Here is a 25,854-nt window from a genome sequence, read left to right on the forward strand (position 1 = left end):
AGGTGTGCAGTTGTAGAAATGGTCATGTTATAATTAAAAATATAATGGTTTGGATTCAGGAGCAACATGTGGGGGAGCACATTTTGAAATGCAGTGGAAAATAAAACAGAAATCCGTGGCATCTTTATGACTGTGCTGGACTATATTTTTTTCCAATGAGATAGCCCTTCATTGTTTGCTCCTTATTCCCAGAATGCAACTACTGTAATCTAACACCTGTGGCAATCATGCCGATGAGAGCTTGTCGGCCTCTAACACCAAAGGCTGTCAAGACAGCATCTTAAGATCTTGACCTGGAAAGTCAGCTTTTTCCTCTTTCATTTTTAAATTTTTGTAACGTTTAGACTACTGAAGAGTTCTGATGAGCTAGAAATCTTGCCTGATGTTTTGTGTCATTCTGGCTGGCCCTAGTAAAATGCATTACATGGATTTTGTACCTTTACGATGGATAAAGTTTATTCCAGCATAACCTCTCATGAGTCAGAGCGCAGTTTGGCACAAGTGTAGTGAGAAAGTCTGCAGGGGGGAGATTATCCACCCATGAAAAAGCCTGTTATGTTATTCTATTCTGGAAGTACTAGGATCCAAATGTATAAAAATAAGTGTTTATATTGAAAATTACAATCCTGCCATTGACCCCCCCCCAAAACAAGCAAGAGAGTATTGTGATATCAAAACAACAACCAAAGGAACAATTCATGAAATTTTACTAAGTATAAATTGTACCCAAGCAATAAATATGATTTACAGTCATTTACTCAAGAGTCAAAAGACCATTATTCTTGTATCTACATGGAGTTTTCAAAGTGAACAAAAGAAGTACTCTGTCGCTGTATCAACCCATAGTGCTATACTAGTCATGGACTGAGCACGCCAGTATGCTTGAATGTTTCTGTTTGTTATCGGCTGTGATTCCTTGAAAAAGATATAGATTGAAACACGATATAAAGGATCTAGATTACCCGTAGAATAAGACCTGATCATGGCTCATCCTAAACGGCTTCAGTGATCTACCAACTCTTTATGAACTGGTGATTCATGGACTTATTCAACAAGGATTGAGTGTGCATGGACTTTGATATGTACTTCTTTGGATTAATTATGAATCGACTCAGCACTTTATCAGTAGTGATGCATTATGAACTGTTTGGAATTATTTATGGAATTGTGCAATCTTCTACCTTTGTCTAATAATGATCATATATTGAATAAGGATTGAAGCAGTTTATTCAATAATTTTTTATTGTAGGTTTAGGACTTGAATAATCTTGATGCCACTTTAAGAGAGCAGTTCCTTGTTGATACGGCAACAGAGTACTTCTTTTGTTTGCTCTGAAAACTCTATGTAGATACAAGAATAATTGACACCCCCCAAATCTTTTAAAGGGGAATCAACATCTCATTAAAAATAAAGCCTTGTTAACATCAAGCCTAAAATTACAATTTTGTGACAGTGGTATTAAAAAAAAAAAAGCCTTCCAGTGGCTTTAATATTTTACACATTTTGGAACAGGCTGTGGGACTTGATGCTTCCTGATTTTAGAGTGCTAATTCCCCCGACCCTTTTATGACCCTCGGATTGCCAGCCCCAGGTTGGGAAGTTCCTGGAGATTTCGGGCTGGAGCCTGGAGAGGGATTGTATTTTGAGTCCGTCGTACTTTGGGCACATTATGAGAGAACAAGACTTGCTAGAAAAGTCAGTAATGCTAGAAGAAGTTGAAGGCAGTAGGAGAAGAGGAAGACCCAGAATGAGATGGCTTGACTCAATAAAGGAAGCCACGCCCTCCAGTTTGAACGATCTGACCAAGTCTGTTATTGATAGGACATTTTGGAGGTCTTTCATTCATAGAAAAATCAAAAAGAGTCCAGTAGCACCTTTAAGACTAACCAACTTTATTGTAGCATAAGCTTTCGAGAATCACAGTTCTCTTCGTCAGATGCATCTGACGAGAGAACTGTGATTCTTGAAAGCTTATGCTACAATAAAGTTGGTTAGTCTTAAAGGTGCTACTGGACTCTTTTTGATTTTGCTACTACAGACTAACACGGCTAACTCCTCTGCATCTATGACCATGGAAAGCATTTCATTCATAGAGTCACCATAAGTCAAAAGCAACTTGATGACATATAACACACACACACACCTGGAGAGGGTGTGTTTTGTGCAGGGGAGGGACTTTGGCAGGGTATAATACCATAGAGTTCATCCTCCAAAGCAGTCATTTTCTCCAGCGGAACTAATCTCTGTGGCCTGGAAATGAGTAGTTATTCTCCATACACCACCTGGAGGTTGGCAATCCTATACGAACCTGATCCACAGTTAAGCTTTACATCCACACAAACGTTAATGATCATGTTAAACTTAGTTACAGCTGACCAGAGGCTCTTTAACTAAGATTCAAATCCAGAGGGAGGTTTGGGTAGTATCATTTGCTAATAGCATTGGTGCGGTTGTAATGTTTAATTGTGGGTAAGGCCTGTACAGAATGTCAGGAGAGGGCTGGAAAGGAGCACATGATTATGTGTCAGGCTTCTGAAACATAGCTTGGTTGATCAATTAGAAGCATGATGTATATGCACCACCCTTAGGAGTTGTGTCAGATCAGTTTAATTTTTTTTTTAATTGGTAAGAAATGAAGGGTTTTTTTAACTTTGAAAATGCTTCTCTAGGAACTTTTTTGATAGCCTGTAGTTTTTATCAACATTAATTATGGCATCTAATTATATTTCCCTTGTTTTCTTTAAGAATTCAGGGACAGCGCAAGTGTTCAGTTTGGTGGCAGAGCGCAGAAAGAAATTTCAGGAAATCATCAATCGCAACACCAGCGAAGCCAGTCAGGCGGTTCGACCCAAGACCTCCATGAAATGGTCTGCTCCAGGAGCAACACCTCAGTTAACAACAGCTATCCTGGAGATCAAGGAAAGCATATTGTCTTTGCTAATTAAACTTCACCATAAACTGTCAGGAAAGCAAAACTCTTACTACCCTCCCTGGTTGGACGACATGGAAACTTTAATCCCACAAGAAAACCCTAAATATTTTCATGGGGATGGAATGACAGCTGTTGAAAGGATATTATTGAAAGCTGCACTTCAAAGCAGATTAAACAAACGTATCATTGAGGAAATATGTAGAAAAGTGACTCCACCTGTGCCCCCCAAAAAGATTAGTCCTGCAGAGAAGAAGACGTTGGACAAAGAAGAAAGGTAAGGTATAGGAAAACAAGTTATTTCTGTGCCTGAACAAATGTTTGACCAGATTTTGAATGAATGAACTTCCACTTCTGATGTAAGCATTTCTTTTCTATTTGAGGATACTTTATGGTTTTAGAGCCCATCTTGGCAGTTACATTGCCTGCTTTCTTTTGGACCAGTTGTTTACTGCTGTGTTAGTCCAAAAGTTAGTCCACAAACGCCATCCCGGTAATATTTTTATTAGGACCAACCCAGTGACATATAACAGTGTGCAAGTTTCTGAGCTCCCCAGAATTCATCAGGCCAGATGTCAGTCAATTATAATTTATCTTTGAAATTAAGTGTAAAAACCTTGAATCGAGTTGGAAATCTCAGGTGCATTATGCGGCACTTTGTAGCATAAACTTCTGTGGGCTTGAGCCCACTTTATCAGATGAAGTGAACTGACTTCTTAGTCTGCAGTATTTTTATATGCAGAGGATGGACTGAAAAAAATGTGAAGGTCACAGTCTGGGTTGTGACACTTCTATGCAAAATTCAAAAGTATACAGATACGCATAGTGATCATTTTTATAGCAAGTGTAGTTAGGGTGTGCACCAAGAAAATTTCCATTTCAGTTCCTGAGGTTCCAGAATAATTCTGTTCCATTTCTGGTTTGTTCTGGCTGAGGCCCTGCTGGCTCAGATTTCATTCATTTGGGTTTTTTTCGTTTTCATGAGTTTTGTCCTGTTGGCCTGTCCGGTTGGCTGCATGTGCGCAAATGGGTTGGGGTTGGGGAAACAAGGCTCTGAGGCAGCTGTTTTTGCATGCAGCTGCACAAAAATTGCAACAAACACAGTCCTTCCTCTAAACCATTGACCCACTGCAATTGAGAGCATGCAACAACGGGGTTCCATGTTTTTGGACCCTTAGAAGTGCTTGGGGAAGGTACACGTCAAGGCGAATGTTGGGCAGCTGCACACACATGCTGTTCTTTTCGGGTGGGGTGGGGGAGTTGGGGAAATGAGGCTCTACTCATGCTTAACCAAAAACCACATCATCCAAAACCCCATAGATCCAATGAATTTCTCCTCAAGCACATGAAAACTCACAAAATAATGGACCTCCAAGAAGGTGAGTGCTGGTACTGGTGAGCGTTTGTGAGTGCAAAGAGTGTCGGGAAATTTACTGGCCACATGGTGCCTGCAGGAGAGCACACCATTGCCAACTGGCATAGCACAGTGAAATAAAAAAAGGATTCCTGCTTTAGTGACAAAGCCAATAAATTATTGCCTTTGAGTCCTGCTGTTATGTCATGTTTCCCAGCGCCTTGTAGTTTTTCTTCCATGATAAGGGGTAAATCCACCTCACCCTAATCTGCTTTGCGGCAGCCCAGGACTTTCCCTGTTTAAACCTACCAGCCTGTACTTGCGCTGTGTGTAAAAGTGCACAGAAAGGGTGGGCTAGATGATGGTTTTTCCTTTATGAGAAGGGAAGTAGAGGGAGGATGGCCTTCTTTTTTCCTTTTTTTTAGTAGTAAAAGTGGGAGACTGGACAGGTTGAATGACCTGTTATGTTGTACTTTCCAATTTTCACCCTAATCTCCATTACATGAGCCATTGTGCCAAAGGCTGAAGAGAGACTCCTCTCTCCTCAGATCCACATGTGCACACCTGTGTGGATGTTGCTGGCTTTTCCTTGCATTGTGTGCAAAAATGCACAGAAAGGGATGATGATTGGCAGTGGCGACTGTGGTGCCAACGGCACCCTGCAATCTGCTGCTCTCCTCCCTGGCGCAAAGCAAACCTTGTGAGATTTGATCCATATGAGCCCCTCAATGCCATTGCCCAGGAGGTGCTGAAGAAAAAATGTGCTCATGTGCGCCATGCATATCCCCTTCCCACCAATGGAGCTAACGCTCAGTCTCTCCCCTTTGGAGCCAATTGGTTGCATGATGAGTGCCGTTAAGGAAAACAAGATGCTGCCAGATGGCCCACCATTGTCTGTCTTCGTGGTAGGAACCGAAACTAAACACTACAGACTTTTTGGCTAGGCGTGGTCATTACAGCCTCATTTCCCAATTTTGTTCCACTGTTCTGGAAGTCGCTTTAATGACATGAACAAGCTGTTTGTGTGCGTATTTTCAGCTTGTTTCTTTCATTATTCATGCCCCTATTGGTGATAACACAGGGAGGGCCCCTATTTATGCAGAGCAGTACACACACATATGCGTATGTTATGTGAAGCAGATCTTAATATCTAATTCTGTACATGGTCTCAGAGTGCCAATCAAAATATCCACACAACGTGGCTAGATGGGCGCGATTTCTCTACAAACCTGGTGGAACCTCTGGGTTTGTAGAAAAATGTGAGGGGACGTTCAAGAACAGTGCTATTTCCTAACATATTCCCTGCCATGGGGGGAGGGGAGGGGCTCCTGCAGAGGCTGCTGCTGCAGAAGGACTTCCTCGGATAGGGAGCATTTTTCTTCTTTCTGCAAGACAACATCTCTTTGCATAACTGGTTCATCATCAGGTCTATACATTGCAGTTTCTTCTCTTGCCTGAATTTGTTTGCATTTGTGGACTTTTACTCCTCTTTTGTGTGCGCACTCATCTCTGTAATGCAATATACTCCTCCCAGATATCACTATCATTGTTAATTTTCATCATTAAAACGCTTTCCTCTGATTCCTTACCTGCCCGATCCTCCCCTTCCCCACTTGACTGCTCCATGATGTTTTGCTGCTTGCCTTTTAATACTTAATGGGCATGCTTGTGCAAATGCCCCTTGTGGGCTTTTTAGTCTGAAAGGCTCGATATATTAAAAAAAAAGACCGAAAGTGTCTGCAGTTTTGGCCAAACTGATCAGTTGGTCTGTGTCCAGCAGTAAGATGTCTCTTCCTCCTGTCCCTTGATTCATCAGTGAGCCAAAATCTTCAAAGGCAGTGAACATAAGAATATCAGAAGACCTTGCTGGATCAGACCAGCAGTCCATCTTCTCCAGCATCCTGACTCACACAGTGGCCAACCAGTTACATTGGAGGATCAACAACAGGGCAGAGAGGCCAAGGCCTTCCCTGCATGTTGCCTCCTGGCACTGGTGTTCAGAGGTTTACTGCCTCTGAATGTGGATGTTTTCTTTAGTCACTGTAACTAGTAGCTGCTGATAGATCTATTCTCCATGAATCTGTCTAATCCTCTCTTAAAGCCGTCTTTGCCTGCGGCCCTCACTACATTGTCTGGCAGCAAAGACCACATTTTATCGCTTGTGTGAAGTGATAAAATGTGAAGAAGTATTTTGTCCATCCTGAATCTACTACCCATCAACTTCAAGTTCTAGTTTTTTGGGAGAGGGAGAAGTTCTCTCTGTCCACACAATCTACTTTTATAAACCTCTGCCCTGTCCTTCCGAAGCCTTCTCTTTTCTAAACTGAAAAGTCCCAGGCTCTCCAGCCTTTCCTCATAGGGGAGGTGTTTCAACCCCTTGATCAGCCTGGTTACTCTCTTCGGTATTCTTTCCAGCTCTGCAATATCCTTTTTGAGGTAACAGAATTGTACAGTATTCCACACAAGATAGCACCATAGATCTATGCAGGGGCATTATAATATTGACCTTTTTATTTTCAGTCCCTTTCCATAGTCCACAGCATAGAGTTTGCCTTACATGCTTAATTCACATGTAAGATCACTGCTGACTCATGATGAGTAGTTATAGGCCAAACAGAGCTTGTGTGTAAGGATTATTTATTGTCCTTATTACAGAATGACCTAAAAAGCAAAGGACTGGGTGAAAGACCAGTTCCCCTCTATAAAAATATCTTGTGGGCTTCAGTATTCCGGCTTTGGACTCCTTTCAAAAAGTAATCGGCTTGAGCAATAAGCTGAGATCTTTCTGGTAGAGCATGGGATTTTTTTAAGAAGTTCATTTGAGGATTTTTGGTGTGATTATCTTTTAGAGAGAGAAAGTAGAAGACTATATGAGTGGTATTTAACTCCACAAACACTGAATAAGATATGTAATAGCAGCATCGGTGTCTGTTTGAAATGCGGGCTTTGAACACATGTGGTGGAACTGTAAAGAGGCGCGCAATCTTACTGGGCTTCAGTTACACGAGTTACAAGGTAGATAACAGAAATTCAGTTGGTTGCGGTGAAGGTTGTCCGGGCTCTGCATTGGGAGAGCATCACTTTCCTATCTCATGTCAGACTGTGGCTTGAACAAAAGTTGCAATCCAGACTACCCCTTGCAATGAGACAAAAGTCCATCGATTTCAAAAGGCTTTACTGAAGATAAACAACCATTATAAGTCCACACTCCAAGATACAAGGATCATGGCTGAGCTAGAAATTGTTACGAATGACAGGCAAAAGCAAAGGTACAGAATAGCAGTTCCCTGCAGGCCCCATCCTCCCCCTCAGTTCTCAAAACAATCGGCCCGAGGGTGAGAAAGTGAAAGTTTCCCAAGGGTGTCTGAAAGGCAGATATATGTAGACATAACATTCCTCTTCTCTCTGTGAGCTTGTAGCGGAAGGCTTGCCACCTGCAAAGAAAACACTTAATATACTGACAGGATTAAAATGGAGTCTCTTTGGCTTAAACACAGTCAGAACCTGACATCTCAAACAGCATGGTCTGAGAAAATACAAAATAGAATGGTGTATCTCTAATAAGCATGTTGTGGAGAAATGAAGTTTATTCGTTGTATTTTGGATTTCAGGCAATGCTGTGCCACTGAACTAAGGTAGCTTTACATTCTAAATGGTAACTTCTTTAAAAAATCAGCCATACGCTACTTTTATATCAGTCAGCTGGAAGGCTATGCTTTAATTATTTTCTAGAAGATATAATGAGACATGTTAATGAATTTACAACATTCCTAAATGACTCAGCTGCTCTCCTAAATACAAGAACTGCATTCTTCTCAATTTCAGACTTCATGGAGTTGTTGGTATTATGGATGCCACAAATGAATCCTACTACAACCGGGGGGGGGGGGGAGGGCGGGATCACAGTGTTAATGTGTAGTTGATATGCCACACTTAATGGCATGACCACAAATATCTGTATGTATTTTCCTTGGGAAACAGTTAAGACTCTTCTTAACTGTGTGTATTTTAATTGGAGGTGAATATTGCTTCCTTATTTACTAATACTCCTAGAAACCCAAAATTCCAATATGAGTACAGTATTGCTCATCTTAGAACAAGGATAGTTACTGAAAAGACAGTTGGGTGACTGAAGTCATGCTTTAGGGTCGCGCAGGGTGGACATTGTTGTGCTATCCTGTTATACTAGTTTCCGTACATTGCACAGCTACTCTTAATTCCCTACCAGCAACTGAGGACTGTCTTTATAACGGTGAATCTGGTGATAAAGCTCAAGGTTTGGCTAAGAATAGATCTGCTACTGTTATGTTACTATTGGAGGACATCGATGACAATTGCACTCACGGTTGTGAAATGCATAGTGCAACTATGTTATGAATGTCAGAATCAAAGTGCCTTGTGCAGGTACAGGTTTATGCAATACGTTAATTCAGGATTGCACTCACCGTTGTGCAGTATCCTACACATGTGCATCAAGGTTCTTAGTGCAGGTGGAGGGAGGGAGATATGTTTTGGTGGAGGAAGTTGAAATGTCATTGGAAGTCTCTCGTAGAAATGAGATTTGTTAAGTGGTTGGGCTATGAATCAGCACTTCACTGATTCGAATCCCACTACTGCCATGAGCTCAGCAGGTGGCCTTGGGTAAGCTACTCCTCTCACCCCCAGCTCCCCAGCTGTATTGAGGGAATAATATTAACACTGACTTTGTTCACCACTCTGTCTAGTTGTATATAAGCACAGTTTTTATTATTACCAGAGGGCTTATATGGCAGCCATCTGAGGTTGACTTCAGTAAGAAATAGTACAGACCTGGAGCTACTGTGTAGTTACTTGCAAAGGTCAACCTTGCACTCACTGGCGATATAGAGGCAACAGAAAACTCAGGGGTTTGATCTTTCCCCTGACAACTGAGGTCAAAATGGAAGCATCTAAAGAGCAATTCTGTCCTCAAGGCTATGAGGCAGCAGAAGGGAAGTGTCACCTGCTGATAGGCCACCATTATAACAAAGGAGGTGTCGGCAGGCTGCGTTTTTTGCTGCATCGGTTCAGATAAACGTCGAATCCACATTCACCCATTACCCGCATGTTTATCGGATATCTTCCGTTTGCCTCCAATCCGCGATTTTTTCCTCTTCGTTCACATTCCTGCTTCCAATCCGTCTTTCTTGCGCGTCCCTCCGGTCACATGGCTGCTCGAAAACCACTTTTTTGGGCAGGACCTTTTTTTCCCGCCCATTTTTAAAAAAATTTTTGAGCGCACTTTTCCGTTATTTCGATCTTGCCTTATAAAGAAACATCATTGAAGATAATGATGCCTCTCTTTCTCCCACTGACAGCACTGATGGCTCTCTCCCGTTTCTTTTTTGGAAATTTGGAAGCATGTGGGAAGCTTTTGTGGGCATTTCCTATGCAGGAGAGTTCAGTGCCTGAATTTTACTGAAGTTTCACTTCCTTGGAGTGTCATTATTTCGATATTTTGTAATTTCGATATTACAGTAATATAAAATAAAAAAAATAAAAAACAGTTAAAAAGGAAGTTTCGCGAGTCCGTTCTGAGGATAGATTCACCCCAAAATGATTTTTCAAACTACCAGATTTGATTCAGAAACAGCATAATCAATAAATCCAATGCTATGAAGTCAAAAACAGTCTTTTGCAGACTACGGAGCACTTGCAAGTTGAATCAGCCAATAGGAACTCTCGGAACGGCCGGAGAGACAGGAAGGGGGGTGGTTTTTAAAAAAACCGCGTAAATTGCACATTGGCCCGTTCACGGCCACCGTGAAACTCCCGTTGAAAACCTGTGACCACATATTCGGGAGAAATGCGAATGAAATGCGTCTGTTTAATGAGGTAATGTGACCGGCACTCGGGATTGCGTGGGGAATGCAGGGAACATGCGACTTAGAATGAGTAATGTGGATTTGACCAAAGTATCTGGTGCAATTCTTCGTTTTAGCTTATGTTCTTTAATAAATAGTCCTCGACATTTAATAATGTCAACACACTGTAAATTCCCTGTCATTGAAAACATTGTGGCTTCATTTTTTAAAAATATCTCAAAATGTAGGTCCACAAATGCAGCTTTTGGTAGATGTAAGCTTGTGTAGCTGCAACCACCATTAAAGACCATGCATATCCCAATTTAAAACGCAACAAAGCTTTGTCTTTTATTGATCAAATTTTCCACTTTTTCAGTGTAGTTTGTTACAGGGAACATCGCAAGCAGAGTAAGGCACAAAATGAGGAGGAAACAGGTAACAATAGGGAGCTTGTACAGGTGCAGTGTTCCACACGAGCTGAATCCTGATCACCCTCAAATCGCATTTGCGATCACCAGTCTGTCTGCGGAGGAAACTTTTAGAATTAGAACTTTAGAATTAGAACTTTCATAATACACTGAGAGCCGGTGTGATGTAGTGGTTAGAATGTTGGACTAGGATTTGGGAGACCCAGGTTCGAATCCCTGGTCTCCCATGGAAGCTCACTGGGTGACTTGGGGCCAGTCATACTCTCTCAGCCTAATCTACCCCACAGGGCTGTTGTGAGGATAAAATGGAGGAGAGGAGAATGATGTATGCCACTTTGGGTCCCCATTGGGGAAGAAGGTGGGATATACATGAAGTAAGTAAATAAATTTTGCAACAGTATTAGGCAGAATAACAATCAACAGTTGATTCACAAAGAAAAGACCCCCCCCCTTTTACAGTTACTACATTTAATGCCACTGTTATGGGAAATACAAAGGAGTGTGAGACTACTATGAATGGTGACAAAAATAGAAAAGAAGCTGCTCTGTTAATAAGCCTCCACAAAGGATGCAACTCAATACAGTTTTATTAAAGTTGTATTATATTGAAGTTAAAGTAGTATTACAGTTGATGTCTGATTGTGATTTATGTACAGGTGTTACCATTTCCCCCTAATAATTGTTGCTATAGAAGTTAGGTTCTTCAGGTACGCAAACATCAATTTAGATGAACATTTTACTGGTAATGCTGTGTCGTGCACAAGTGGTTATTGGATACACTGAAGTTTTCCTTGCATAACTTAAAAAAGAACACACCTGCTAATTTAATGGCACTTGTCAACCGCAGAATACATGCCATTATGGTTTTTTTTTAAGCTTGAGATACACACAACAGAATTTGTTTTGACTCTCCTAATTTTAATCAGTATTATTTCATACATGTAATTTGTAACCAACGCTCACCTGGATGGCCCAGATTAACCATATCTTGTCAGATCTTAAAAGCTAAGTGAGGTTGACCTTGATTAGTACTTTGATGGGAAACCATCAAGGAAGTCCAGGGTTACTGTGCTGAGGCAAACCACCTCTGTTCGGCTCTTGCCTTGAAAACCCTATGGGGTCACGATAAGTTGCCTGCAACTTCAGTGCACTTTATACACACAATTTGTAACCATATTCCAACATAAACACCATGTGTTTTCAAAGTCCACATAAGTTCTTGTAAATTTACAACAAAATTTACAACAACCGTGTACATTAGAACCATAAAATCTTTTTAGTCCCTGGAGATGAAGATAGCTGATTTATATAAAATATGGTTGTACATCCCTTAAATTTACACACAATGTAAAATGATCTAAAAGTTGGAAAAACTCATCCCATCTTCATTTGAATGTTTTGCGTAAGAGTTTTCTGAATTTGTATTGATCTTGTTGGAATTTGTGTACAACAAGATATATATGTGGGACGTAGCGCTTTTTACTGTATTTGATCAGTATTGCATAGGCCAATTTTGAAAACGTCTTTAAAAGAGTATCGGATCAGAAAATACTGGTATGATGGCATGGCTTGGACCTAGGTTGTGGAGATGGATGTAAGGTCACTGAACGGCTTCTGTGGCGCTGCCAAAACTGCAAAACTACCAGCAGCCTACCTGGCACTTCCCTGCTATGTACAAAGGTCAGACCTACCCTGTATCATACCCACTTATTTTCATAACCACCTGTTTATGTGATACATTGTTCACATTCTTAATCGAGTTCTTAAATATATGATTGTAATACTCAGTCCATTTAGTAGACGTATCAGCATATTATAAGGATTAAATTCTCACAGATTCTAAGACAGAGATTTCTTGGCTATCCTTACTTTTACACATAGCTCATGGGTTGGATCCCACCTAAAATTTCCACTTGTGCTGCGGGAGGAGGGGATTTTCATCAGCTTATATAAATGAAGAGTTACTGAAAAATGTTTTCGTGTAACCTCTGTAGGTAGGTAAGTAAAGGTAGTCCCCTGTGCAAGCATCGAATCATTACTGACCCATGGGGGGACGTCACATCACGATGTTTTCTTGGCTGACTTTTTACCGGGTGGTTTGCCATTGCCTTCCCCAGTCATCTACACTTTACCACCAGGAAACTGGGTACTCATTTTACCGACCTCGGAAGGATGGAAGGCTGAGTCAACCTTGAGCTGGCTACCTGAACCCAGCTTCCGCCAGGATCGAACTCAGGTCGTGAGCAGAGCTTGGGCTGTAGTACTGCAGCTTACCACTGTGCGCCACGGGGCTCTCTGCGAAACAGGAAAAGAGTAAAAAGGCTTCTGAGAGCCCATAGCTTTGAACACACATTCAGAAAATGGCTTTCAAAAAGCTTCTGATAAGACTGGAAAAATTAGCCTCTTTAAAAGCACCAATAGAATTTAAGGCAATGTGTTTCTATGCAGAAAGGTAGGTAAAGGTACTCATGAGTACTGGGTACTCATTTTACCGACCTTGGAAGGCTGAGTCAACCTTGAGCTGGCTACCTGAACCCAGCTTCCGCCAGGATCGAACTCAGGTTGTGAGCAGAGCTTGGGCTGCAGTACTGCCGCTTACCACTCTGTGCCTTGGGGCTCAACCTCTGTAGGTAATTACTTACATTAGAGCAAATACAGATTATCTATTATAGTTTTGAAATATTAATTTTCCATTTTAATAAGTTCTCTATGAGTGAATGAATGTGAATTTTATTTTTAACTGGATGTAGGAAATAATCAGTTTTATAATCAGGAGTCCTGTTTATTGGTGTATGAAATGTGAACACATTTTTGACGGGAAGTAAATTGAAAAATTTCATCTCTTTGAGGAAATGGTGTCCACCCATCTGCCCCTCCCCACACCCGGTGCCACTTCATATATTTTAATCCACATAAAAATATGATCTCTGTACCATTATCAGTAAGTATGTTTTTTTAAAAAAAATCTTAAAGAATACTTAAGCAAAGTAAAAATGGCCAAGGATCTTCTGAACCAGGTTATATTTGAAACGCATAATCAACTAAAAGTCCCTGATAGCCACCAGTACCCGTTCGCTTCCTGCAGCTGTCTTTTTTTAAAAAACGCTTTTAGTAGTTGTTGCAGTCCCACTGTGGCTGCAGTGAGTCTTGCATTTTAATTTACTGCTGTTAGTTCTGATGTTATACTTGTGTCTCAAGGAGGCAATATGTTACAATATTCCTTATATCCAGCATCTTAGTCTATTTGTGTTGCCTTAAAAACATACACACACCTCTACACTCTCTTTAAACTGCATTGGCCGTGTGTAATACTATCTGTACACTTAAATGCTTTTGAGATACGAGTTTTGTTACATACATTGTTGTGAAAATTGGAGTAATTTTGTGATACTGTTTACTTGTCAGAAGGCAAAAAGATGTGTGTGCTGCTTGTACTGAGTTAGGGCATCTTTTGTATTATGATTTTTTTTCTTGATTTGATGCTTTGCTTCCATTCACAACGTCCTTTGATTCTTGTGAAAATACTGCTTGTTAGAAATCTAGCCCCGTGGTGCAGAGTGGTAAGCGGCAGTACTGCAGCCCAAGCTCTGCTCACGACCTGAGTTCGATCCTGGCGGAAGCCAGGTTCACATAGCCGGCTCAAGGTTGACTCAGCCTTCCATCCTTCCGAGGTCGGTAAAATGAGTACCCAGTTTCCTGGGGGTAAAGTGTAGATGACTGGGGAAGGCAATGGCAAACCACCCTGTAAAAAGTCTGCCAAGAAAACGTCGTGATGCAACGTCCCCCCCATGGGTCAATAATGACTTGGTGCTTGCACAGGGGACTACCTTTACCTTTACCTAGAAATCTAGTAGTTCAAAACCTACTATACTGATATGACAATTACATTAATATGAATAAGAGGATTCAAATTTGGCATTTTTTCCAGGAAACTGCTAGCAACATGGCTTGTTAGAGAATAAAATCTAATTTTGTTGTTGTTGTGCCTTCTGGTTTTTCTGCAGGTTTCTGGTAATGTTCTGATGAAGTTGATGGTACAGTTCATAATTAAGCTTAAAATAAAAACACTGTATTTAAGCAAATACTATTTAAAATCCTTTTAAAGAAAGACATTCAAAGACATTGAAAGACATTATGTAATTTCTTGTTCTGCAGTGTTAGGAATAGTTGCCTATAAGATTTGTTATTGTTTTTAAGCAAGGGGTATCTTTCTGAAAAGCACCCCATTACTGTAACTGTATACTTGTGTGGAGAGGTTCGGCCACAGTTAAAATAGGCCTTCTATGTATTATCTCAAAAGGCGCAAGATGCTTGCACAGATATATCCTGTGTTTTTGTTTTGAAGTTGGACCCAAGGCCACTAACTATGGTAAGAGTAAGAACTGTAGCTTTTTGTCATAGAAGTGGCTGCTCTCCTTTCCTTCCTTGGCAGTGTTGGAGCTACTTTCACATGCCTTTTCTTACTCTTCAAATGGATTGCCAGAAGGTTTTGAGATGTGGGTGGGGCCTATGATGCTAACTCCTCCCCCTACACACACACCAGCATCTCTTCTTCTGCAACTTGGTGCAATTCTGGTATGGGAAGGAGCTGCAATGTGGGCTTCTCCCATGTGGTGTGGCGCTTCTGAAGTGACCTTTGCTGTGAGAAAGCCGCCATACTACATTGGTTTCCAACACCATGAAGAGATCATAAGAAATGTGTTACATTGTGAGGAACGCTTGTCAAATCCTTGTCAGAATGACAGGAGGGTGTTGGTGAGGATTTCATATGTATTTTTGTCACCAAGCAAATATGAATCTCAATAAATAATTAAACTTTGTCTGACACAGCTCCATTTTGGAGGAATTCGAAGGCCAGTTCTACAGTAATGAAGATTGAACGGGCTTGTGAGCACTCAATGATGACCTATTTTCTAGTTTCTTCATCCTACAAAGCAAACTTGGCATCACCCGGAGAAGTCGTTGCCATAGAAACCAAGGCATTGAGTTAGAGGACAGTTTAGCAGAGCTGCTTGCGCAATATTTTTTCAGTCTCTGTTGAGCCCTGTGGGTCATTGTGGAAAATTACTGAGCTGTTCTGAATCTGTCAGTTTGTTTATGTCTCCTTATTAGGGGTCTCTCTATTTACAGGAAGCCTGTTTAATAAAGGCATAACTTAGGCTGAGAGAGATTCCCTTGGAAATATAATTATGAAAACTGCCACATAATACTGTTGCATCATGTTTTGTGGGGAACAAAAATGTGTCCAACTGTATTGCTGTTCACCTCATATTGTAAATTACGAAGATATAATTGAGATTTTTTTGGTTTGGTTTGGATATCAAGAAGTTAGCTCTGGCAACAATGCAGCAGATATATGAATTTTTATTCTTATTAGTTCAAATCCTACAGATCAGTTCCAATACTGGCAGTGTTTTCATCTAGTGCAAGAAATTTTCTGCCTCAGGAGGAGCCTTTCATCTACTGGAGGAAAGTGCCACCGTTAGCATAAGGGATTTTTGTTACTTCTCCCCTGTAGGCCATAGTAGTCTACTCCCTGTACTATACTCTGTCCTGTACCTTACAATATTTTATATGCATTTTTATTTTGTTCCAATATGTATTGTTCTGTTAGCTTTATGAGAGTGTGGGATAAGAGTGTGAGCCTGGGCCAAATCCCCAGTAGGCTGCTTTTCTTCCTTCTCCCTTCCTCTTTCCACAATTTTGTAGTATAGTCATATAGGCTTGCCAGCTCCAGGTTGGAAAATTTCTGGAGAATTGGAGGTGGAGCTAGGGGATAGCAGGGTTTGGGGAGGGGAGGGACCTCAGCAGGGCATAAGGCCAAAGAGTCCACCCTCCAAAGCAGCCTTTTTCACTGGAGATCAATTGTAACTCCAGGGACTCTCCAGGCCCCTCTTGAAGATTGGCAATCCTAAATCAGGCTAGTTTAACAGGCTAGTTTTAAGGATTACTGAGACATTATAAATAAAGGGCAACTTGATTTGAAGTGTTAGCTTGTTTTGTCTGCATACCTTGCTCACACAGGCCTATCTCTCCCCCCCCCCCCCGCAAAGGTTTTCAGTACCCATTGCCATCCTCTTCATTTATAACACCTTAAATATACATTATCAGCTGTGAGTTATGACAGTATGTTCAGACGTTGCAAGCTGTGAATTTTATTTCTAATTAACTTTAAATTGCATTAAATGAGATGTGATTCTGTCCTCCAGCTTTTTCTTTAACCAAAAGCAATAGGGGGGGGGGTGCTGCAGGTCTGGAGGGAAGAAGCATGGGCAGGAAAAGCCGCCTCTACCCGCTGGTCTTTTTTCCATTCAAAATCTCCCTCTCCATGCTGCTTTTTCACTCAATACTCCATTCATTCATTCAGATTTATAGCCTTTTGACTTTAAAGAAAGTTTTGCAGAAGAAAGAATCACAGAATTTCTTCCTCTAGTTTTACCTGTAGATACTTCTCTTTTTATTTTTATCACAGAGCTGAAATTTGTTAAAGCACTCTTCAGAATATAAGAGTCAATAGAAGGTTGGAACCTATGACTCTATTTCACAAAGTCTTCCTTTCAAGGAAAAATACTTCCGCCAATGCAGACTGGTTTTTTTTTCTGATGGAGAAATGGTTCCTCTGATGAAGGAACCATTCATCAAAGTATTTTCTTTGCTGAAGGAAATCATTTTGTGTTGAAGTAAAACTGGATGGAAGCCGTCATAGGGTCCCAAGGGGTGGAGTGGGGGGGGGTCATTTGATCCAACCCGGAAGGTTTAGTGACTCGCATAAACTCTGCTACTTCCTTGGCCTGCTTTTGCCAATTTGTACTTCATATGCACCTTGAGCTTTGCTTTTAAAAAATAAAGATGGTATATGCATATGATTAACTTCCCAAATATATTTCAGAAAAAGAAAACCTGGGTGTTTGAGCTTTTTACTCGAGTGGGATGGGGATATAATTTTGCAGAAGATAATAAGCAGGTGGCATTGGGAGCACCGAGTCCAGGTGTGTTAAGTAGCTTATGAAGTTGCCTCTTTAGTTCTCTGCTGAATACCTCCTGTTGTACAGAACTGCAGAGCAATTTGATTTTTTTTTAGTACCCTCCTTGTTTCTGAATAAAATTAATCTTGCTTCTTGAGTGGGTGTCAGTGCATATGTGTCTTTTAAAAAGTATTGAATAATGTGTATTAAATTTTGTTAATGTGGATGAGATGTAACTTAAATTCCTGTATGCCTATTATATATTCCTGTCATTATGAACCAGAATTTGAGTCAGGCAATTTAAACCCTCGGTACAGCTATGAAAAATAAAACTTGACAAGTCATCCTGTCCTTTATGGATATCAGCAGCTAATTATGCTGTTCTCAAATATTATAGCATAATAATGGAAAATAAAAGCATTGAATCTAGGACAGAAATATTCTGATTTTCCATTGACAGTAAGTTAGTGCTGTTGAGATGAAAAATTCTAGTAGCAGTCTTCTGTGAATAATACATTTCTGTAGGCTTTTGGGCTGTTTCTTCAGTGTCCTTAGGCGAACTTGTCTCCTTTTCTAAGACAATAGATGGCAAATTTCAGTGGGGCAAGAAACAAAGTTTTAACAGTCAGATTCCTAATAATTCCCCCTTTAGTTGTTTTTATCTTTCAAACCGCTATATTTCAAACCTTTCCTTGTGAAGGAAATACCAACATATGTTTTTGAATGTGCACCCTGTAGAGCATCTTTTTGTAAATTCTTTTGGTTGGCCAATTTCTGTATTGAGGAATCGAGGATGTTATCTCCCAGGAAGAGTCCTCTATTCACCTTTTTGGTTGTCTGGGATGAAAATTAAACAATATGCTGGAAAAGAGGAAGGAATAAGCTGTATACAGGAATTACTTAGAGTTGGTAGGGTCAGAGGACTGCCACTCAAGAACACATAATGGCCGAATCCACACTTCCGTTTTGTTTCTGCGCCTTTTTTGCAACTGCGGCGCTGTTCAAGCAGATACTCACGCTTTCCCATTCCACGTGTTCCCTGCTATCACCGTGCCACAATTGCGCCTCTTTTCCGTACCACGTGATAATGGCAGAAATCTGTTTTTGCCCAGCCATTTTTTTGGAAAAAAAATGGGCTTTCATAGCGCATTTGCACAATAAAGAAAGGTCGGTATACCACAAAACCTACTTTAGTGAGCAGCGGTTTGCGCGGGAAAAGAAACAGATGATGGTCCTTTATCTTACCATCAGTTACTTTCCACTCTCGGCTTTGAATGGAACCTGGTTCCCCCCTATAAATACTCTGGCTTTTCCCTGGCTCTGCCTACATAAGAGTCGGAATATCGGTATAGTGCAAAATTAAGGTTTTTTGGGGGGGGGGAATGGGAAGTGACGTGCACCGTCAACACTGACGATGGAGGAGGGAACCGCCCACTATAACGCTTTACTCAATGGCGTGTGGAGAACTGATTGCGCCATGAAGACACACTGGGAGGGTGAATGTGATGATGCACAGCATGGTAGTGGAATGAACCCAACTGCCATGACTGCGCAAGATAAGCGGATGGTGAGTGCGTGTGGATTTGGCCATAGTCTCCTGAGAGTATGGCATGCGGTGTGTGTGTGTGTGTGTGTGTGTGTGTGTGTGTCTCAAAAGACATAAACCAGAGAGTTCTCATATGTAAAATATGAATATTGAGTAAAAGAGGGCGCACTTGAAGAACAAGGATTGGAGACACTTCTGTATATGTCCAGTTGTAGGGTTTGGGAGACTAGCATTGATGCCATCTAGAAACAAATTGTCTTCTAGATTTTATGTAACACCTGAGAACTTGTATGGACGTAAAACCAAGTTAGTCGTCTTTACATTAACTCCACCTTCTTTTTTCTTCACCTAGGAGACAGAAGGCTAGGGAGAGGCAGCAGAAGTTGTTAGCTGAATTTGCATCAAGACAGAAAAGCTTTATGGAAACTGCCATGGATGTTGGTAAGTGTTTGTTCCTTTGTCTTTCTTGTATATTGCTGAATTCTGTTGGGGTTGGAAAATAGGCTAAAACGGTAAACTAGGCCATAATTAATGAAGAAGTGAAGTGACTGCTACCTACAAATACATTTTTTAATTGTAACTATTTAGCCTCAATTTTAGGATACCCAAACAATTTTTTTTTTCTGGAATGGGCTGCGGAGGGATGTGGTGGCTTCCCTCTCATGGGCAGTCTTCAAGGAGCGGCTGGACGAATATTTGTTGGGGATGCTGTAGGCTGTTCCTGCATTGGGCAGGGGGTTGAACTAGATAGTCTGTAAGGCCTCTCCCAACTCTATGATTCATGATCTGATAATGTACAAACGTGTCTGTAGTCTTGAGATAGCTACTCTGTTTACATGAAAGGAAGACCAGGTTTTTTTCCACAAGGAAAAGAATGGGCTGTTTTAAATTTGCATACAATATACAGTTTTTAAAAATTGCATACAGTTTACAATTTTAAAAAACCCTTTTCTGTATAGCCTTTTATTAGGGGGATCATCTCACATTCAGGGTCGACTTCCTTTGGGGTAAATAAGGTATGCATTTTGCTACTCAAAATGGAAGAAGGGGATTATAGGGCTGTATTGCCGTGGTCTTGGCATTGTAGTTCCTGACGTTTCGCCAGCAGCTGTGGCTGGCATCTTCAGAGGTGTAGCACCAAAAGACAGAGATCTCTCAGTGCTACACCTCTGAAGATGCCAGCCACAGCTGCTGGCGAAACGTCAGGAACTACAATGCCAAGACCACGGCAATACAGCCCGGAAAACCCCCAACAACCATCGTTCTCCGGCCGTGAAAGCCTTCGACAATACAAGGGGATTATAGCTGAGCAGGTAGTTCAGATCATGATGATTTTTAAAGAAAGATACTATAAAGTTATGTGATGAGGTAGGGGGACTGGCGCTCATGGCACAAAGGGGAGGCTGTCCAATTATCTACAGCTGGCAGGTTGTTGAGTGAAGGTGCTGCACGTCCTTCTTGAAGATGAGGCCCCCCCACAAAGGGTGTACTGAGTCCACCCCTGCAGAGGCCTCAGAGTGGTAGGGGAAGTTGTTGAATCTTCACCCTAATCCACCTCCTCCCATCAGTACTCTTCCTGTAGTCTCCTGCCCTTCTCTCTGAACTAGCTCTATGGAGGGAGTATCCCTGCCCATGTCCTCCTTGGGTTTGGGCTGCAGGAGCTTAAATAACCTTCTCACAGTCCCTATAAGTCCCCTCCCTCTTTCTCTGATTTGTGGGGAACCAGCCAATCCTGGGGGTTGCCTCTTATCCCTGGAGAAGGTTTGAGAATGTTCTGACCTCCTCCCTGGACTTACTCCAACAGGTCACTGTTAGGCTGTGAAGGCATGGCTTTTAGTTGTGGCCTCCAAGAGTTAAAAGCTGTGGCATTGCCAGCTGCTTCTGCCACCTTGGGGAAGCCCGGCCCTGTAGCTGCACTGACCATTGGCCTTGCCTTTAGAGCCGTAGGCAAGCCCCATGTTTTTTTCTCACCCCCACCCACCTGCCCTGCCTTTGTGGTGTCAGCTGAACTGTTGTCTTAACTTCCATCTGGCTCTGGACCAGTCAGTGATTGCGTCATTTCTGCTTCTAGCCTTTGCCAGTCAGGACAGACATGGGTCTGACCTGAAGATGGCTGATAGACATTGCTTTTCAAACAGATCCATATAAGCATGGCGGTGATGTCCTTCCCAAATCCCAGCATTAGTTCCTGCAAATGGGGAGGGGTTGTGGCTCAGTGGTAGATCATGTGCTTTGCATGCAGAAAGCCCCAGGTTCAATTCTCGACATTTCTGGTTAAAAGGAGCAGGCAGTAGGTGATAGGAAAGACCTTTACCTGAGACCTTGGAGAGCTGCTGTCAGTCAGAGTAAACAATACTAGTCTTGATAGACCAATGGTCTAACTTAGTATAAGGTGGCTTAATGTGCTCATAAGCTGGTAGAAGAAGGTCCCATCCCAAACAGAAATTGTTTTGAGAATGAGGAAGGTAAACAGAGGACAGAGGATGTAACCTGTGTTTTACCAGGGGGTTCATCTGAAGTTATTCTTTATAAATAGTGAGGTACCATCGAAGTCATCCATCATTACCACGACATAAGGCCCACCTTGTGGTACTGGGGGGAGATGGTGGCACTCTTGCTTGTCAGTGCAGAAGCACACATTCAGACCATGACCTTCAAAGCTGTTTTGATTGCATGCAAATTAAATCATCTCCTCTTACTTTTCATCATTTATGATGTTTTTTTTTTAAAAATCTATTGAACATGATTGGTAATTTAGGGTTCTTCCAATGAAGAGTTTCTTTTGACAAGGGAGTAGACATTGCCTGGTGAATCTCATTTGAATTAAGAGGAAAAAAAGAGGGGGAGACAGACTTTCAGTCCTTGAATGGAAATGCTTTTAGAGTAATAGGGGAAAGGTGCATATTTCTCTTAATAGCAAGGTGACATAGGTTTTCTAGCATCTCCTCTTCTGAATCCAGATAGGAAAATAAATTAGCATTGACTGGTCTTCTGAGGATATACATGCTGGGTTAGGGCAAAAGATATTAACATTCTGATAGTTGCTTCAGTGCTCAGGGACCACCTTGACACACGCAGCGTTCTGCAAGAGCAATGTTGCTTCCAGTTACAGATTGTAAACTCTGTTTAGTATGCTGGGATATTAGCTGTTTCATCAACTCATTGGCTTAAGCACTGCAAACACAAGGCATTTAGCATCAAGTTTTGCACTGATCTTACGGACCAGACACATTGGTCAAGGTTAATTCCTACTTTCAGTGCTGTCTGATGTTCTTCTTTTTTTAAAAGACAGCATATACTAGATATTGGCTCGGATCTTGCCTAAAATTTCTGTGAATGGAAGGGGAGTGATTTTCACTGATTCCCCATTCTGGCAGTAGACTTCCAGCTTCCCTCTCCTCTGCTGTTCCTAGAGCACCCTGGTCCCCAGGAACTGCAGTGGGAGAGGGGAGGCAGGGAATTCATGCTCTATGGATTGAAATCCCTTCTGTCTGCAAAAATTTTAGGAGGAACCCAAGCCGAAAGCTCATTGTCTAAAGTTGATTAGGGGCACTAATGCACATCGCCCATAATCTTACTCACTTCTTGACGAGTTTTTTTCTATGCAAAGCAGCTGTGACTAGTGGGAATCATTCTGTGCATTTATTTCCCCATTTGCTTACTGTAACAGTGTCAGGCAGTCCCAGTAATGGTTCAGAGCCTGCAACTGCTACAATAACATAACAGCGCTGTCTGTGAGCCCTCAAAAAATGTTTATTTCTCTTTTAGTAAACCTGTACAGAGAAACTGCTAGCTCCAGTTAATACTAATAATGCTTGTGAACTTTTACTTTGAACTGCTTTAGCCTCTTTCTGCCTAGGCTTGTGTGAAGATATTAGCTGAGTCTTTTGCAGTTTTATAAATTAGAACATGTGCCTAGTTGTGTTAGCTGGTGTTTAGTATATAAGCTAGGAAGCGTTTACCTAGACCAATAGTGTTGTGACTTTGAAATCATGATTCAGAAATGTTTATAAATAACACATGAATTTTGCTCCAAAATGTAAAGCAATCTTGAATATCATGGAGGTACTTTGTTGGCCCTAATTGGGCATAGAGTAGGGATATAAATAAATATATTACACGGTGAATGTTTATGGTGTTAATGTTCATGATTAATTTGTGTAGTGAATTTGACTTAATATTTCGATTGGCATATTTTCAAAAACCCACAGGAAAAGAATTAGCAGCAAAATACCAGCCAGTCTTACATTTTGTTTAAAACAGAACATAAATAGTGAGAAGGCATAATAATTTCCTTTTATGAGCATCCTTGTTTTTTAAAAAATCTTTCTGTTGAGCTCCACTACAAGTTTAAAATGTAGAAAATCCCCCCCCCCCAAATAGTTTCATACTGCACATAATTTCCCTGATAGTTGCATATATGGTGCTTATATTTTTACAGTGGGGGGTGGGGTTCTGTTGTTACCTTCCTTCCATCTTTTAATTTTACTTGTCGTTCCTCTGGTTGCCACTAGGTGGTGATAATGATAAATGTTTATACGGTATAGCGTTGATAACTATTCTAGTTTATGCTGCGCTGGTCCACAGAAAAGTCCAAAACCAAAAGTCACATAAGGCCTTTTTAAATGATCAGATGATAGATCACTGTGATATTTTAGTGCCTATAACTTAAAGTGTCCCTTGCCAGAAGCTCAGAAAAAATATTTTATGTAAGGCAGGTATACTCTAATTTTACATTTGCACAGATTTGTCTGAATGATGCTGGATTAAATAAGAGGTCTAAGCAAGAGGTCCTGATTTACAGTGCCATCTGAAAGTTACACCCTTCTAAGCCCACTGACCTCTGTGGGCTTAGAAGGGCATAACTCTTCTTAGAATTGTGCTGTTAATGTTGCTTTATTTATTAAGTCTTCATTTAAGGAAGCAAGATAGAAAATCTTAGCTTTATGTTCCTTTGTCCAGTTACATATTTTGCTTGATAGTCTGGGCAACCTGCATGCATCACTGGATATTGCACTAGGATTGTGTTATGGTAGTCATTTGTCACTGGATTGTCTTGTCTACGCCAGGAAAATCCAGTTGCAAATGACAGCTATATTGCACCGATAGCTCAACGTCCAGTGCTCTGTGAATGCAGCTCTGGTCACTGCTGTCTGAACATAGAATATTTAACTTTTCTTAAAGCAGTATTTGTGGGGAGACATACTTCTCAAATTTACAGTGCAATTCTAAGCGGAGTTCCACTATTTTAGGACTTTATTCCTGCACTCTTAATCAGTCTCTCAGTGGGATCCACCTCCACCCCCCAAGGCTTTTAAAATGTTGTCCTGCCTTCTGTTGTTTTCTTTGCAAACTCCTGTAAGTTGAACATAACTTCCAAGCTTGAATCCCAAAGGAGAAATTTGATAAATATGGGTCACTTGATAGGCAGGGATAGAAAAACTCATGGTGTACAGAAGACCTGGTATTATCTCTGTTGAAAGGTGATTATTTCTGAGAGGAGTGCTGATTTATAATTAGAGGGGCTGTTATAAATATGGCAATCCTTGCCGTTCATTAGTAGTTCTTCAGCATCTTTATCAGTTGTATTGAATTTCAGTGGAGGAAAATATATAATATAAAGCCAGGGGAGTGAAACTTTGGTGTGTGACTGAGGGTCAGATTAGATGATACACCATTTCTGAATCTGTCATGTGGGCATGGTGCCCTTTTAGAGGCTGAATTTTTTTCTTTTCAGAGTGCCATGGGGTGCCCGTTCTTGCTGGGGATTGCAGTGCAGGAGGATGAGGGGCTCATGTCCCCCCCCCCACACACACTTTCAAAAACCAAAACTGTATGCTCCTTGTCGCCTCAAAAACCACCAGGATCAAAACACCTGTGTTTTCAAAAGTAAAAAGCCAGGCTCTAAAATGGCGCCATGTCCCCATGGCAAACTCAGGGATGCTATATTATCTAGTTTGGCCCTAGGATTCGAAATGTTCAAGTTAAAACAAAAAAAGGTCATCTTAGTTCATGAACAGTATATGCATTTGTACTGAACACCTATCGCATTCCAAAGTCAGTGTGGTATAGTAGAATTGTTTTTATATTTTCTTCTGCATGTATGTTTTTACTTATTCCTGTTTTCCTTTCAGTCAGTGTACTGTATTTTGATAACTGCAGCCATAAAGACACACATGCTACCATACAAAGTCCGTGCTTGTTTTAGTATGGAGATCTACATTAAGCTTCCTGCTGGAAAAAAATTGAATTTCAAGGGTACCTAAGTGGAAAAATGCTCTGCATATTGTAATCATTGAAAAGACAGGCATTTTAACCTTTTCCTTTCAAGAATCCCTTGTTAATTCCCCCCTGCCCTTCTCCTCCATCCCTCAGAATCGCCAGATGCAGATGTTGCTATGGAGATAACACCGTCAGAACAGCATGTTTCAGAAGCAATATACGATTGTGTGATTTGTGGCCAGAGCGGCCCTTCCACTGAAGATCGACCAGCAGGATTGGTAGTGCTTTTACAAGCCTCCTCAGGTACGGTTGGAGAAACAAACCTTAATGGTTTAAGAGAGACTACAGAGCTGTGTCAGCTGGGATTCAAGAAAGTCAGAGAGCGTCATGAGCCCCTGATAGCATGAGTAAACAGTAACCATATGAGAGTTGGTGTAGCATAGTGGCGATCCTGCTAGGATGCCTCTAGCTTGATACTTGCTTCTGCCATGAATTTATTAGGTGTACTTAGGTAAGCCCTCTCAGTACCTTCCATTCCAGGGCAAGATAGGAATAATAACATTGACTTACCTTATCGGGTTGTCTAT

At 41.2% G+C, this 25,854-nt stretch overlaps 1 protein-coding gene across 2 annotated transcripts in view; it reads left to right on the forward strand.

Annotated features, from left to right (window-relative positions):
* UBR3 (ubiquitin protein ligase E3 component n-recognin 3) overlaps window positions 1–25,854 on the forward strand; it is a 158,264-nt gene that overhangs the window by 72,717 nt on the left and 59,693 nt on the right. For both annotated transcript variants that reach the window (XM_054971129.1, XM_054971130.1), the window contains exons 23-25: window positions 2,747–3,207; window positions 19,398–19,486; window positions 25,421–25,570. In XM_054971129.1, the coding sequence (XP_054827104.1) occupies window positions 2,747–3,207; window positions 19,398–19,486; window positions 25,421–25,570 (700 nt within the window). The remainder of the gene's footprint in view (window positions 1–2,746; window positions 3,208–19,397; window positions 19,487–25,420; window positions 25,571–25,854) is intronic.

The sequence above is a fragment of the Eublepharis macularius genome, chromosome 2 (genome assembly GCF_028583425.1).
Source record: "Eublepharis macularius isolate TG4126 chromosome 2, MPM_Emac_v1.0, whole genome shotgun sequence".
Taxonomy (NCBI): domain Eukaryota; kingdom Metazoa; phylum Chordata; class Lepidosauria; order Squamata; family Eublepharidae; genus Eublepharis; species Eublepharis macularius.